At 44.7% G+C, this 14,661-nt stretch overlaps 1 protein-coding gene and 1 non-coding gene across 2 annotated transcripts in view; one reads left to right on the plus strand and one right to left on the minus strand.

Annotated features, from left to right (window-relative positions):
* BIRC6 (baculoviral IAP repeat containing 6) overlaps window positions 1-14,661 on the plus strand; it is a 162,874-nt gene that overhangs the window by 67,258 nt on the left and 80,955 nt on the right. Inside the window, exons 15-24 of the mRNA XM_049784698.1 lie at window positions 201-290; window positions 801-932; window positions 3,474-3,652; window positions 4,509-4,642; window positions 6,557-6,718; window positions 6,820-6,951; window positions 7,670-7,767; window positions 8,501-8,648; window positions 9,931-10,064; window positions 12,771-12,905. Of these exons, the coding sequence (XP_049640655.1) occupies window positions 201-290; window positions 801-932; window positions 3,474-3,652; window positions 4,509-4,642; window positions 6,557-6,718; window positions 6,820-6,951; window positions 7,670-7,767; window positions 8,501-8,648; window positions 9,931-10,064; window positions 12,771-12,905 (1,344 nt within the window). The remainder of the gene's footprint in view (window positions 1-200; window positions 291-800; window positions 933-3,473; window positions 3,653-4,508; window positions 4,643-6,556; window positions 6,719-6,819; window positions 6,952-7,669; window positions 7,768-8,500; window positions 8,649-9,930; window positions 10,065-12,770; window positions 12,906-14,661) is intronic.
* On the minus strand, window positions 6,241-6,347 carry LOC126025007 (U6 spliceosomal RNA). The gene has a single exon (XR_007501061.1). It is a non-coding gene; the product is annotated as a U6 spliceosomal RNA (small nuclear RNA).

Below are 14,661 nucleotides of genomic sequence, written 5' to 3' on the forward strand. Positions count from 1 at the left end.
AAAAGTTAGTTGAATCTAAATTTTTCCCCCCTTAGAACTATTCTGTGATGAAAATCACAGCTCCCAGTTTAATGAGCTCTTTTTTTTTTTTTTTTTTGAATTTTAGGCACATTGCTATTAAAACCAAATTAAAGTTGACTAATATTTTTGTCCCCTAGAAACAGCAGTAGATAGGCAGATCACCTTTCCTTTGTCTCCAGCTCTTAACATTGACGTGGAACAAAATGGGAAACCGTCCCTGGTTGATTTGAGTGAAGACATGCAGCACATGGATGTAGAGGAATCGCCGTGTGAGTCCGCTCATAGAGCTCTTGGCCCTGGCGTCCGAGGACCCGCCACCCAAATGCATCCCGCTGGGCGCACGTGGCTCTGTGGCTTGCGCAGACTGGGTTTTGACCACATGATTACAAATTAACCCGTAATCCCGCTTTGGCCTTACGCTTAACTTTCAGCTCATCTCTGAACGCCGCTGCGCTGTTACTGGCCTTTTTGGGTGTTTTGTTTAGTTTTGTTTCATTTTTCACACTCTTGGGGTTCGAATTCATGCCATGTTTTTTGTAAGTTTTTTGAAAATCAAGGTGAATATAAATAATACTAATGATGGGAATAGAAAACATATAGTAGATTATGGATGGTAGTTCTTAGCCTGGTAGAGAACACTTAATTCAATACATTTCAAGTTTGGCTTTTTGTGTGGTGAATCACGAAAGTGGGATGGATGTTCTAAGTGTTGCTTTTTGTTCGCAGACTGTTTTAATTTAAAGAAATACGGTGTTTCTTTTCTTTCCTGTTTTCCCCAGGTCTTCGCTTATGCCCATTTTTAGAGGATCATAAAGAAGACATTCTCTGTGGGCCCATGTGGCTTGCAAGTGGGCTTGACCTGTCGGGGCACGCTGGGATGTTGACGTTGACCAGCCCCAAACTCGTCAAAGGTGAAGTCAATAGATTTTACAAAAGCCGAGTAAAAAATGAAAATAAACGTGGAAAGCCTGATCTTAGAGGAAGACCCTATGACCTCAGGCCTCAATGGCGAACCTATGGATTGCATGCCAGCTGTGGCACGCGAAGGCCTTGCAGCTGGCATGCGGGAAGGTCCACTATTAAGATATGTGGCGCGGCGGGAGGCAAGTGTGCCGGTGTCTGCTTTGCTTTGCAGCTCACCTGGCGACAGGGCCGGACTGGCCATTGGGAGGACCGGGCATTGTGTGGCAGTTTGGCCACTGAGGCTCAAAAAGGTTAGCCATCACTGCCCTACGGAATGCCAGCAGCCTGTAAGGCAAATGCCCACTTGCTGTGCTACCTCTCTGGCCCTTTTAGAGTTTTTATCTTTTAACGGAAACAAAACTTGTTTTGGTTAAAAAATAAAGGTGTAATGAATTGAGTACCAAATACAGGTGATAAATTTGTCAGTAGTAGTTATTGTTGTTCAACAGTCCAGGTAGTTGGTTTACTGGTTCAAGTTAACTCATTGAAGTGGAGTGGGAGTGGGAGGAATTTGACCATATCAGCAAGGTTTTTTAATTTGTGCGACTCATAGATAGGGCATTTCACGCTTGCACCTTTACTATTGGAAACCTAGGCTGTATATGAGTTTTGTTTTGTCTCAAGTGTATGGCATTATTTGCGGTGTTTACAGAAGACCTTAATGATGTCAGGCCATCTAATTGTGTGCAAAAGTGATAAAGTCTCTCATGTTGCTGGTGTCTTAAGTAAAAGTATGATTTCTTTATTAAGATAGAATGGTTGGCTTTGATAAAACTGGGAGTGGAATCACAGAACTTGTATTTCAAAATATTCAGTGCATAAGTGTTAGTCCTCTAGAATTTTTTCAGAACATCAGAATGATTTCTTCATGAAATTCCTCCAAAATCCTTGGAAATGGAAAAAACAGGGTTGTATTTTTGTTGTTGTTGTTTTTGGTTTTGGGGACAAACTCAGCAGCCGTCATGAGTTCCTCTTGGCTCTGCAGTCAGAAATCACTCTTGGCAGACTTGGGACCGTATGGCAGCGATGGCGAACCTATGGCATGCATGCCAGTGGTGGCACGCAAAGGCCTTGTATCTGGCATGCGGGAAAGTCTGCGTGTGCCGCATAGTTTTTAGATACTTAAATCTTGTTATTAAGGTTATTAAGGTTTAATTGACATGATGGCACTTTTGAGGAAATTATTTGATTTTGTGCGGCAGTTTGGGCACGCAAGCTCAAAAAGGTTAGCCATCACTACCCTATAGGATACCCAGACTAACCTGAGTTCATCCAGGTCGCTGCGTGCAAGGCAATCACTCCAGTCCTCAGTTGTTACATTTTGATGGTGAAGTGAAGGATTGGTGTATATCAGGAGATGGGGGCAAAGTAAATGTGAAGGGATAATTATCATAAATGGGTTGGTCCTTCAGGCCCAAGAGCACAAGGGAGGCGGGCAGAGCTTTCACACCTGTTCGACTGTTTGGTGATTTAAACCTGCTTGGGATCCTTCTATGGCAGGGGTCTCAAACTCAATTTACATGGGGGCTGCAGGAGGCAAAGTTGAGTGCAAAGTCAGTAGTAAGCCTTGAACATTGGGGGGTGTGACCCAAACAACTAAAACAAAATAAGACAAAAAAAGATTGCTCTAGGGCAGGGCCACAAAATGTTGTTTGGAGGGCCACGAGTTTGAGACCCCTGCTTTATGGAGTTCATGCTTGTGAGGATATGACTTTGAGGGCAGTTTTCCAGTTTATGTTTTATATAGATTCTATAGCAGGATCTCAGTTTGGTTAAAGTAAGATAAAACATAGTTTCCTACATACTCAGCCTCGGTGATGAATTTTACTTTTGAGCCTCGCACGGTTCTGTGGCTTTTCACTGATCTTAAACATTGGTTTGAAGGAAGGACTGTTGTTAGTCATCTTCCACTTGGAGAATTTTTTATCAAGTGCCCAATAAATTGTAGGCTCCTTAATCAAACCAGTTATCAACCTTGAAAGCATTTGATTTTTTACCTGACTGCACTTCAATGCTTTTGTTTACATGCACATGTGTGTGGTTGTGTGTATACCTGTTTTGGGAGATCTGATGGTGTCAGGGCCATGGCTTAATAGCAGAGGGTTTTTGTTTTGTTTTGGTTTTGGGTCACACCCGGCAATGCTCAGGGGTTACTCCTGGCTCTACGCTCAGAAATCGCTCCTGGCAGGCTCAGGGGACCATACGGGATGCCAGGATTTGAACCACCATCCTTCTGCATGCAAGGCAAATGCCTTACCTCCATGCTATCTCTCTGGCCCCATTAATGGCAGAGTTTTTATGGAGCTCACAGAATTTATTATTTCAGGGAATAATTGGATTGGCTTCAGCTTTATTTTCCTCAGAATTTTCTGTCTGAATGTCATTTCTGGAACTTGGTGTTGGTTTTCCTTTTTTTTGCCCATGAAAATGCAAGGTGGCTCGCTCTTGAATGGGTCAGTCCTTAACCACGATCTGTACCGCTCCTTTAGGTATGGCGGGAGGAAAGTACCGTTCCTTTCTGATCCACGTGAAGGCAGTGAACGAAAGAGGAGCTGACGAGGTCTGTAACGGGGGTGTTCGCCCCGTCGTCAGACTTCCCGCCCTGAAAACGCCAAGCAACAAGGGCTACTCGCTGGCTTCGCTCCTGGCAAAAGTTGCAGCAGGCAAGGTAAGAAAGCGCCGTCTGGACCTGCACCTGCTTTGTCTTGGACATTGTCATGAGCTTTTCACTTTCTACTGCAAGTTTTATGACCCGCCATTTATTCCTCCCTCCCGCCCCCCCAGTAGAAGTTGCTTGGTTTGTATGTGTATTTCCGTGCAGTGAACATTTTGCCTATTGTTAGCCTGAAGCAAATGACTATGCTGTCCATGGTCTGGGCAGTAGGAAGTGATCGTTGGCAGCCCTTCTTCCTGCACTCTCACACTGGCCTTTCCTTGCTGGGAGAGTTGGGTTCTGTGCTTTTGGATACATTGACCTTTTTGTTTCTTTGCCTTTTCTTTTTTAAATTTATTTAATTAATTTTATTTACTTATTATTATTTGGGGGGGGTTTGGGTAACACCCAGCAACGCTCAGGGGTTCCTCCTGGCTCTGTGCTTAGAAGTTGCTCCTCTTGGCAGGCATAGGGGACCATATCGGATGCCAGGATTCAAACCACCATCTGTCCTGGATAGGCTAGCTCTTCGACCCCTCCCCCCATTTTAATTGTTTTGTTTTGTTTTTGTTTGGGGCCACACCTGCTGATGCTCAGAGTTTATTCCTTGCACTCCCCCCCCCCCCCCCATTTAATTCATAGTGGTGATTCTAGTTTTGCTACCTGCTCTGCATGGGGCCTCAGCAGGCAATGAGTGTTAGGAACTGTATATGGTTGGATCTATGCTTTCAATAGGTGTCATTCATTTTTTTTCTTTTTATTTGAAAGCTTTTGTAGCAAAAAAAAAAAAAAAAGAAAGAAAGCTTTTATAGCAAGTGTGTTTTTTCTTTCGGGGGATGTTTCATTTGTTTATTCATCTTTGTATGTTTAGGAAAAATCATCTAATGTGAAGAATGAAAATGCAAGTGGCACCCGCAAATCTGAAAACCTTAGGGGCTGTGACTTACTGCAAGAGGTCTCAGTCACCATCCGGAGGTTTAAGAAAACTTCCATTTCAAAGGAAAGGTACTGTCATCTTTTCCTACGGTTCCTTCAGAAGTGAAAGTAGGAATGTTCTAGGAAACAAAGAATACATTATTAGTCATGGAAGAGCCATTCTAAGAGTCAGAATCAGAATGATCAGGCAGAAAAATAGTTACCAAAACAACCTCAACGTGGGGGGACTAGGTTTGGGATGATTTTGAAGGTTTGTGTACAATTTTATTTTTTATCTTTTTTACTTGAAAATGGGGCTGGAACAGTGGCGCAAGTAAGTGGTAGGGTGTTTGCCTTGCATGCGCTAAACTAGGATGGACCGCAGTTTGATCCCCTGGCATCTCATAGGGTTCCCCAAGCTATGAGCAATTTCTGAGTGCATAGCCAGGAGTAATCCCTGAGTGTCACTGGATGTGGCCCAAAAAAGGCAAAAAAAAAAAAGAAGTTTGCTGTTACTTAGAAGCTTTGGATTTTCCTCTTGGCCTTGGTTTTGGGGCCACCATGAGGTACAAGGATAGATTGTAGAGCTCCATGATAAAGATGGACTCTCTCTGTCCCCTTTAGAAGAAATTTTACTTTAAGGGACTAGAGTGATAGTACAGTCGATAGGGTGTTTGCCTTGCACGCAGCCGACCTGGGACCAATCTGTGTTCTATCTTCAACATCCCAAATGGTCCTGTGAGCCTGCCAGGATCATTTTCTGAGTGCAGAACCAGGAGTAACCCCTGAGTGCTGCTGAGTGTAGCCAATAATGAAAAACCTCTTATATTTTTGTATTTTCAGTGAGCATATATGAACAGTCTGTTTCATAGGTTTACTGTGCTGTTTATTTTTTGAAGGTGGGGGACACATCTAGTTGTGCTTAGGGTTTATTCTTGGCTCTGTGTTCAGAGAATCACTCCTAGCTGGGCTTTTAGGACTTTAGATGGTGCCAGGGATCAAACCCATGTTGGCTGCGTGCAAGGCAAATTGTATTGCTCTGTACTAGCTGTCCCTTGGTTCCTACCCTGATGCTTAAATACAGTGCTTGCCCATACCTATTTGTAGAAATAGGAAAGATATTCATATGATTTAAGTTTTTCCTCTTTGCCAAAACCCCAGAAGATTTTGGAAACTTGCATTTTTAGAACTTTTGAGATCGATTGTTTCCATGTTATTTTTATTTATTTATTTATTTTTTGGGGTTTTTTTTTTTTTTTTTTTTTTTTTTTTTTTTTTTGGTTTTTGGGCCACACCCGTTTGACGCTCAGGGGTTACTCCTGGCTATGTGCTCAGAAATCGCCCCTGGCTTGGGGGGACCATATGGGACGCCGGGGGATCGAACCGCGGTCCGTTCCTTGGCTAGCGCTTGTAAGGCAGACACCTTAGCTCTAGCGCCACCTTCCCAGCCCCTATTTTTTGGTTTTTTGGGCCACACCCGTTTGATGCTCAGGGGTTACTCCTGGCTAAGCGCTCAGAAATTGCCCCTGGCTTGGGGGGGACCGTATGGGACACCAGGAGATCGAACCGCAGTTGCGATCTTTCCTTGGCTAGCGCTTGCAAGGCAGACACCTTACCTCTAGCACCACCTCGCCGGCCCCTTCGTGTTATTTTTTTTTTTTTTCTTCTTTTTTATTTTTTTATTTAAAAAAAATATGGAACGCTTCACGAATTTGCGTGTCATCCTTGCGCAGGGGCCATGCTAATCTTCTCTGTATCGTTCCAATTTTAGTATATGTGCTGCTGAAGCAAGCACTCGTGTTATTTTTTAATGCAAATATAAGCATTCCACTTGGCGATGTCTGAGTTCCACATTGTGATATTTTAGTTTCAAAGTCTATTTAAAAGAGCTGTGAGAACCTTCCCCTGTGGGTCCTGAGCCCAACTAGGCTGGGATCATTTTCCTGCTGGCTCTTACTGGGGTTGCTGATCTGATTCTATCCCCCTCCCCACCTCCGCTCCCAGGGTTCAGCGATGTGCCATGTTGCAGTTTTCAGAATTCCACGAGAAGCTTCTGAATACGTTATGTCGGAGAGCAGAGGATGGCCAGGTCACGGAGCACGCGCAGAGCCTGGTGCTGGACACGCTGTGTTGGCTGGCCGGCGTGCATGCCAATGGGCCCGGAAGGTGACCCAGGAGGCCGCACTCCGCCACTCAGGGTGGTTTTTCGGGGTGTTATGATTGAAGTTGCAGATGAGTTATAATGGGTCTTTTTTTCTCTCTCGCAGTTCAAAGGAAGGCAATGAGAGCTTGCTTTCAAAAACACGGAAATGTCTTTCCGACATTGTACGCGTTTGCTTCTTTGAGGCTGGGCGCAGCATTGCCCATAAGTGTGCTCGCTTTCTAGCATTGTGCATTAGGTTGGTATTTTAAAAAGTAAAAATTTTTTCAGCTTATTTAATTTATTGGTGCACCCGCAGTTAGTAAACTTGGTAGCATGGCTTGATTCTTTTGAATGTGTTGAGCCAAGAGTTTTCAGGGTTAATAGGATTTATTCTAGACTTTAAAGGAAAATACCACGTGGACTCTATTAGTCAGAGAAACCTCTGCCTCCCCGTAGTGTTCCAGTGGTCCAGAGAGTTTGGGTTTGCAAGGGGACTCCCTGGCTCCCGAGTCTTCGCTCCCACTACCCTGGTTGCTTGTCAATTCTTCACACAAGGCCTTATTTCTGGTCCCTTAATGATCTAACCAGTTTGGTTTGCACCACATTTGCAGATCATTTTCCTTAAACCCTAACTAGGAGGCATGACCTAGGGAAATGATCTGGAAAGAATATAAAAAATTAGCTAGATGGACTGGACCTGTTTGTTGTCCATTTGGTAACGATAATGTTTGACTCATAAGCAGACAGGATGCATGTTGACCTCCACCTGTCTTCTTCCTGCCTGTCTGTAGGGCTTTAAGGCAGACCTGTTCTTGCCTCCCTGAACGTATTTTAGGCAAGTTCCTACCAGTGGTAGTGGTCTACTTCTCTTCCCTTACTTAGGGTTTTAGAGCATGTAGGTTTTACTTAAGACCTCGAGTAAAGTATTGAACGTTTTTTGATTATTTTTTCCCCTCTCTCCTGAACTTTTCTAGTAACGGGAAATGTGACCCCTGTCAGCCGGGATTTGGATCTGTTCTCTTGAAGGCCTTGCTGGATAATATGTCCTTTTTACCTGCAGCGGCCACTGGCGGTAGGTGACATTCATCCTAGATAGTAACTGTTGTCATAGTGCGCGTCACAGTGTGGTTGGGTGATGAAGTAAACTTGTCTCCTTGCCAGCTCCCTGGTTGGCCAATCGTGGTTTTTAAAAGTGCTGATTATTTTTTGATCGGGCGCCTGGCAGTTTATCTTCATGAAGAGCCCCCAGAAAGAGTTAGTGCATTGAGTTCAGTCAGTGCCCCACCTAAGTCTTGATGATTCATAGATAGACTTTTTCAGGAGTTGACTAAAATGATTAGGCCGTTTGGTTATTTACTAACAGTCAATCACAAACGGAAGTGGCAGTGGTTGATTGAGCGATGCATTGGGAATGGTTCATGTGTGAGTTCGGCATAAATTGTGCGTGATTGGCAGGGACCGTCACAAACAGCAGTTTTCTCAAAGTGGCCACTATGTTTTTTGGCCCTAGGACCTGCTGATTGGGATCTGTCATACTTGAATATCATGATCTGTAGCAGACAAGACAGTGTCCTCAAAAGTAGCACACAGAGAAGATAGCATGGATCAGTAGACTTCACATAGTTTCTTTTATGAGGGGGATGCTTCAATGCCATTGCTCTGAAGGATTATTGATTTGACTCTTCAAAGTCAATGTTACTTTTTTGGGAGTAGCAGGTTTCTAGGCTGAGGAAAAGTCCTCTTTGTTGGAGAAAAGCGAGAAAGCAAGGTCCAGAAGTCCCGAATTTTTGTCATTATGCTTTCAGGTTCTGTCTATTGGTACTTCGTCTTGCTGAACTACGTTAAGGATGAGGACCTGGCTGGGTGCAGCACGGCCTGTGCAGCTTTGCTCACGGCCGTGTCCAGGCAGCTACAGTACCGGCTGACGCCTATGGAGGCCTTGCTCCAGACGAGGTACCGCAGTATTGGTGATGGATGATCTGAGGGGTGGGCTACCTTAATACCAGAGGCCACCTGTGCCTCTGTGTACGCGCGCATGTGCGTGCATTGCATGCAAGCTTCAAGAACAAGTTTTTGTGTGTTTTTTTTTTTTAATTTTTTAAAAAATTTATTTTTGTGGGCCACACCCAGATTTCAGGCTTGCTCCGCTTGGTCTGGGAGGAAAGCTCTTGGGGGAGGAGTGAATTCATGAACCCATGTGTGGTTCTGAATATCACTTGACCTTAACCCTCCTGCATCCAGTTCATGTGCTCGGCCCACTTTCTTTCATTTCGAAGCTGACTTCTTTGGTCTTAGTGTCTGGCCACACCCAGCAGTGCTCAGGACCTACCCCTGGCTTTGCACCAAACTTCTGGCCCTGCTCCTTTGATCGATATGTGGTGGTGCTGATTGTGTGCTAGGCAGGCTCCTTCCCTTCCTGCTGACTTCTCAGCTCCTAAGGTGGATCCCCCACCCCCATAGTTTCCTTTAATAAATTCTTTACTCAGGAATCACTCCAGGTGGTCCTTGGGGACCATATGGGATGCTGGGGAGAGAACGTGGGTCATCTGCATGCAAAAAGCAAGCACCTTACCCACTGGACTATCTCTCCTGCTCACATATAGTTTGAATAATAAAAATATCCTAAGTCGTTAACCAAAAAAAACCCCTCCAAGTTCCATTCGATTATTCAATTAATTGTTAGAGTAATGAATGTTCTTAAAAGAGACTCTTAATGAAGGAGTCATTTAAAAGTTATTTGCTTTCTCTATTGCTAGATGCTTTTGATTGCCCTTCATCTGTAACCTTAATTTGCTGGTCTATTTGCTAAAATGATAAGATTTTCTTCAGAGCCTCTGTTCTTTGTGCTGATCAGAGAAGCCGGGGGTGAGATGGTGTCAGTGAGCCTGTAGTGGCTGGGGCTCAAATCTCTGATTATGTGTGTGGCATTTGCACCGAAGTTATCAAGGAGCATTCTGTCCCCCTGGCAAGAAAGGGCCAGCTTTGATTCTAGTGTCGTCCCCTGCCCTCTTACAAGCTGCTATTTCTGTTTGTTTGTTTGTTTCATTTTATGGCCTCCCCACGCAGCCGCTTCCAGTCTAGGGCTCCTTAGTAGAGCTTGGGGCTTCACGGTGGGCCCCCTGCCAGTCATCTGTATGTGTTGGGACGTGGCTCTATCCCCGACCCTGCCTTATGTGTTTGGACTCCTCTGTAGACGGCTGACGGGAACATTGTTAGGGCCTATCGTATTTTCTAGGTATGGCCTGTACAGCTCCCCGTTTGACCCGGTCCTCTTCGATTTGGAGATGAGTGGCTCCTCGTGCAAAAGTGGGTCCGGCAGCAGCGTCGCCATCCAGTCGGACGAGATCGACTTTTCCGATGTCCTCTCAGGTAGCTGTTGATCGGGCAGGGGAAGAAATGCTGCAGTGTGTTGTTATTGGCAGGACCTGAGACCCTCCCGTGACGTTTGCTTCCTTGTCCCAAACAACCATGAGTCCTGAGAACTTAGCATCTACCTCACAGTGCACTATTTACTTTTCTGATCTTAACTTGCACCTAAAAAAATAAGGAAAGTTGATCCTTAAGGCATTGCAGATTTGGTTTTTCTTTTGCTTTCTGTGCTTCGTTTTGTGCCAGTGGGTATAATGCCCATCACAGTAGTAAAATTTATTCGCATTGATTGTATCCTTTTCATTTTAAATGGTGCATCTTTGCTGTCTGTTAAAGAAAAAGGACATTTCTGGGCTGGAGCAATAGCACGGCTGGGAGGACGTTTGCTTGCCTTGCAGGCAACCTGCCCAGGGCTCGATCCCTGGCATCCTATAGGGTCCTTTGAGAGCAGCCAAGAGTAAACCACTGAGCACCGCTAGGTGTGGCCCCAAAACTAAATAAAACAAAAATAAAAGGACGTTTCTTTCATATTTTGGTAAGTGAAATAGGAGCTGTGTAGAAAGGCAAAGTTTTCTGTATCTGCAAACACGTTTTCCTTTTGCTAAGAAACCTTGTAACCTCCATCCCATATCTGTTTTGCTTTTTGGAACATTCTGCTTTCAAAAGGCAGAGTACCAGGAGCTTCTGTTTTTGTCAAAGTAACTGTCACCTCGTTCTTATTTAGTCATCCAACTTACAAATGACATTCATCTGTAGTTTTAGCCATCTTCTTATTCTTAGTAAAGTAACTCGTTACAATAATTATCAAGTTAGATATGGTTTGGGTGTTACACTTAAACTTTGTCTTGGAAAAAAATTTTTTTTAAAGAAATCAAGTATAGAAATATAAATAAGTGTAAAATCCCTCAGCTCCACCCACACAAGCCCTCAGAAACCTGACAGAATGTTCAGCTATTACACTTGTCTGTTGTACAAGTTCCTGCATCTTATTCTTGGCCAAGGTCATTATCCATTTCCTGCTTGGTCACTCTTGCTTTTTAGTGATTTATTTTTTTTAATGTGACTCTCTTGGGTCTGCATGTTTTCTGTGTCACCATCCAAGTGCCATGTTGATTTACGAGTGGTTGCGAGGGGAGGTTTTTGTTGGATGCCAGTACTTCCTTTGCATGCCTCTGAATAGAGTGCGGTCAGTGTGGCTGAGTTTTGGAAAAGACCAGAAAGCGCAAGTTGAGAAACTGTGATGGTGAAGGTCGTTAAATACGTCCAAGCAGCCTTAAAGTGGAGTGAGAGGAGCCCCAATGAAGGGGCCAGTGTCTTGGCTCCAGACTCCGTGAGGTGGGCGACATTTTTCTCCTCACCACGGGCCCTTTTCATGAAAACACGTTTTCATGTAGTATGCTTTCTTCCAGTGATTTGATACTATATACAACCTACTTAGAAAGTTCTAGATAAATGTTAACATTTTTCATTCTTTCTTGTGTGTCTGTTTCTATAATTGACACCATAAACTGTTCCGATTTCTTTCAGTTAACAGGTTAGGTTATAGTTATTATTTTCAGTAGCTGGTGTGGTTTTTGGCTTTTGTTCTCTTCATTCAAAATCTAAATAGTGGGAGCTGGAGCTATAGCACAGCAGTAGAGCATTTGCCTCGCATGCGGTCAACCTGGGGTGGACTCGGGCTCGATTTCCACCATTCCATATGGTCCCAAGCATCACCTTGTGTGGCCTACAAAACAAAACCAAAAGAACCCAAAAACTAAATCATACTGTTCAGCTCTTTACAAATGGTGAAGTCACGCTTTTTGTGCAAGATGGATGAAACTTCAGTGTTTGTGGAGTGAAATGTCAGGATGTAAAAGAAAATCACTATTTTTTAATGCATTGAATGTAAGTGATCAACATAGGTACCTGGCCCGAAAACAAACCAATAGAATTTGGAAAAAAAAATTACTATTATTTTTTTTTGTTTTATTTTTTTTTGGGCCACACCTGGTGGAGCACTTCGGTTATTCCTGGTCCTGCACTCAGGAACCATGGGCCCTCTGCTAGGCTCCAGGGACCATATGGGGGAATGCCGGGGATCGAACCCAGGTTGGCTGCGTGCAAGGCAAACTTGTTCCCTGCTGTGTTACTGCTTTGGCCTCAGAACTAATAACTAGATACTGTACAACTCTGTGCAGCATGGACAGAGTGGTTGAAGGGGCCGATTAGTAATAGAGTGGAGTCTGGAACTGTGGTGGGGGTTTCAGTGAGGCGTGAGCTCACGTCCCCTAATTCTGTGAGAGTAAAAACCAGTGGCAGGTCAGTGTAAAATCCTTTATGCTAATTAATCTTCAAGACAATGAAAAAAATTATATAACCAAGTCAATGAATGATGTCTAAATGGCTTTCTTAAAAAATTGGTTTTGCTTGATCTTTTGGTGGATTTGTTTGTGCCTGTGTCTGTCAGTCCTGGATTCTGGCCCTGGCCCCACCGACCCTCTTTGTGTAGCAGGGCAGTCCTGGGTAGCTCTGTGACCGCCTTTCCTCACAGTCTTGCCCATTTGTCTGGACATCGTGCCCATCCGGGATCAGTACCGACCCAGACTCTCTTGTCATGGCAGCTCCGGTTGTTGTGGAAACTGTCTGTCACCTTTCCTCTGTGCAGGGTTTCTGTGCCCGGACATGCCCACTCAGGTGATCCTCCCTCATCTCTCTCTGCCACAGGGACCGGCAAGGCCAGCAGCTGCACAGCAGCGGAGGGCAGCTTCACGGCGCTCACGGGCCTGCTTGAGGTGGAGCCGCTGCACTTCACCTGCGTGTCCACTAGCGACGGGACCCGGATAGAGAGGGATGACGCAAGTACGTCCACTGGTACAGACACTCTTTCCTCCGTTTCACGCTTCTCATGTGCTGCATGGCCCAGGTGGAAGTCAAGGGCTTGCTTGTGTCTAGAGATGTTAGTTTCCTCAGTGGCTCTTAAGATAACGATAAAATAAGAGCCGGTCAGAGGTTCCCCAATCCCTTATTTGGGCGGAGGTGGGCTGTTGTAGTGGACTGTGGGGGAGAATTATGGGGCCACCGCCCAACTCCTGCTCAGGGAGGCATCAGCTTTACCAGGGAGCAGACCCAGGCGCCCCCAACCTTCTAGATCAGCCTCTGTTCCGAAGGGGGAGGGCCAATCTGTTGGATTTATTTACATGTGTGCAGCCTGAGAACCCTCTTTCATTCGGAAATGACCAGACACACGGAATCGGAGGTCGGGCACCCATCCCCTCGTTTCAGCACTGACTGCTGTTGTTTGGGGGTGCAACTTCTTGCTTTTCAGATTAATAGTCATGACGTTGAAAATGTAGCTCAAAAAAAAAAAAATGTAGCTCAGTGGTTTATCACTGAGCTGGTTACATGTATGAACACTGTTGAAATGATGAACATGTGTTTTTAAAAATTGTATTTTCACTTTATTTGTTTTGCTTTTTGTTGTGGTGGTGGTTTTAAGGGCATACCTGGTGAGGCACAGATTTCACTCCTGGCTTTGCACTCAGGAATTACTCCTGGTGGTGCTTTAGGGACTGTATGGGATACCGGGGATTGATCCTGGGTCAGCTGCATGCAGGGCAAGCACTGTATTGTCTGTCCTGTTTCCCCAATTCCCTATTTTCCCCTACTGGCTTAGTAGGGTTGCTGGCATGTGGCTGACTCAGGGCTCCACGCCCAGCATCGCCTCAGGAACATTGCCAGGTGTGGCCCTAAAACAAAAAACAAAAATATACTTTCACTTACACATTAAGTTCTGGACCATCAGGTCAGGATGCCTGTTTATTTTGTGCATTTTGTTCTCACTGTTCATGTTCTGTGTTCTTTGTTGCCTCATGCAATTGTTATAATTATCACAAAGAATCTTTACCATGCTCATGTTAATGATTTGGGGTCCTGACTTAAGTGAATTCCCTTGGTGGATGGAGGATATCTCTTTTGTTTCCTCCTGCAGTTGAGGCAATTTTCTGAGAAGCAAGGGGGTATTTAATTTCACTGCAAAGTGGCAGCATTTCCCTGGGCAGTGCCCGGGGACAGACTCAGGACCTCCGGCATGCACAGCTGCTACCCCCTCAGCTGTCTACTTACCCCAGAGTTAGGTTTTTTTTCTTTTCTTTTTAGTATTTTCTATTCTGAATCATTTCAGCGAACTGGTCTCCTCTGTGACTTGATCATTGGTGACCAAAAAGTTCCTCCCTCTGCTGCTCTCTGTGTTTGTCTGTGTGTCCTTGTCTGTCCCTCTGTCAGTCTTGTACCTGCTCTCTGTGTGGGTGCATTTCTGTTCACTCGGACCCACTTTTCCTGTTTTCCTTACTGTCTGGGAGCATTTGTGTTCTAGGCAGATCTGACCTATGATCTTCTGGACTGTGCTTTTCATTTGGAAGGAAAACTGAATTTAAAATAATTCTTTCTTGAAAAACTATGTTATAGAGGAAGGTTTGGTGGTGGGATTTCGAGGGAGGGAGAGGAAGTTCTGTTGGAAAACTTGTACAACACTCACTGTCCAAATTGTGTGCTATTCGTCTCTCCCGTTTTCATCTTTGTAGAATTTCCTGTAGTGCTAATATTTTCAAACCCGGTG

Source organism: Suncus etruscus, chromosome 12 (genome assembly GCF_024139225.1).
Source record: "Suncus etruscus isolate mSunEtr1 chromosome 12, mSunEtr1.pri.cur, whole genome shotgun sequence".
NCBI lineage: Eukaryota > Metazoa > Chordata > Mammalia > Eulipotyphla > Soricidae > Suncus > Suncus etruscus.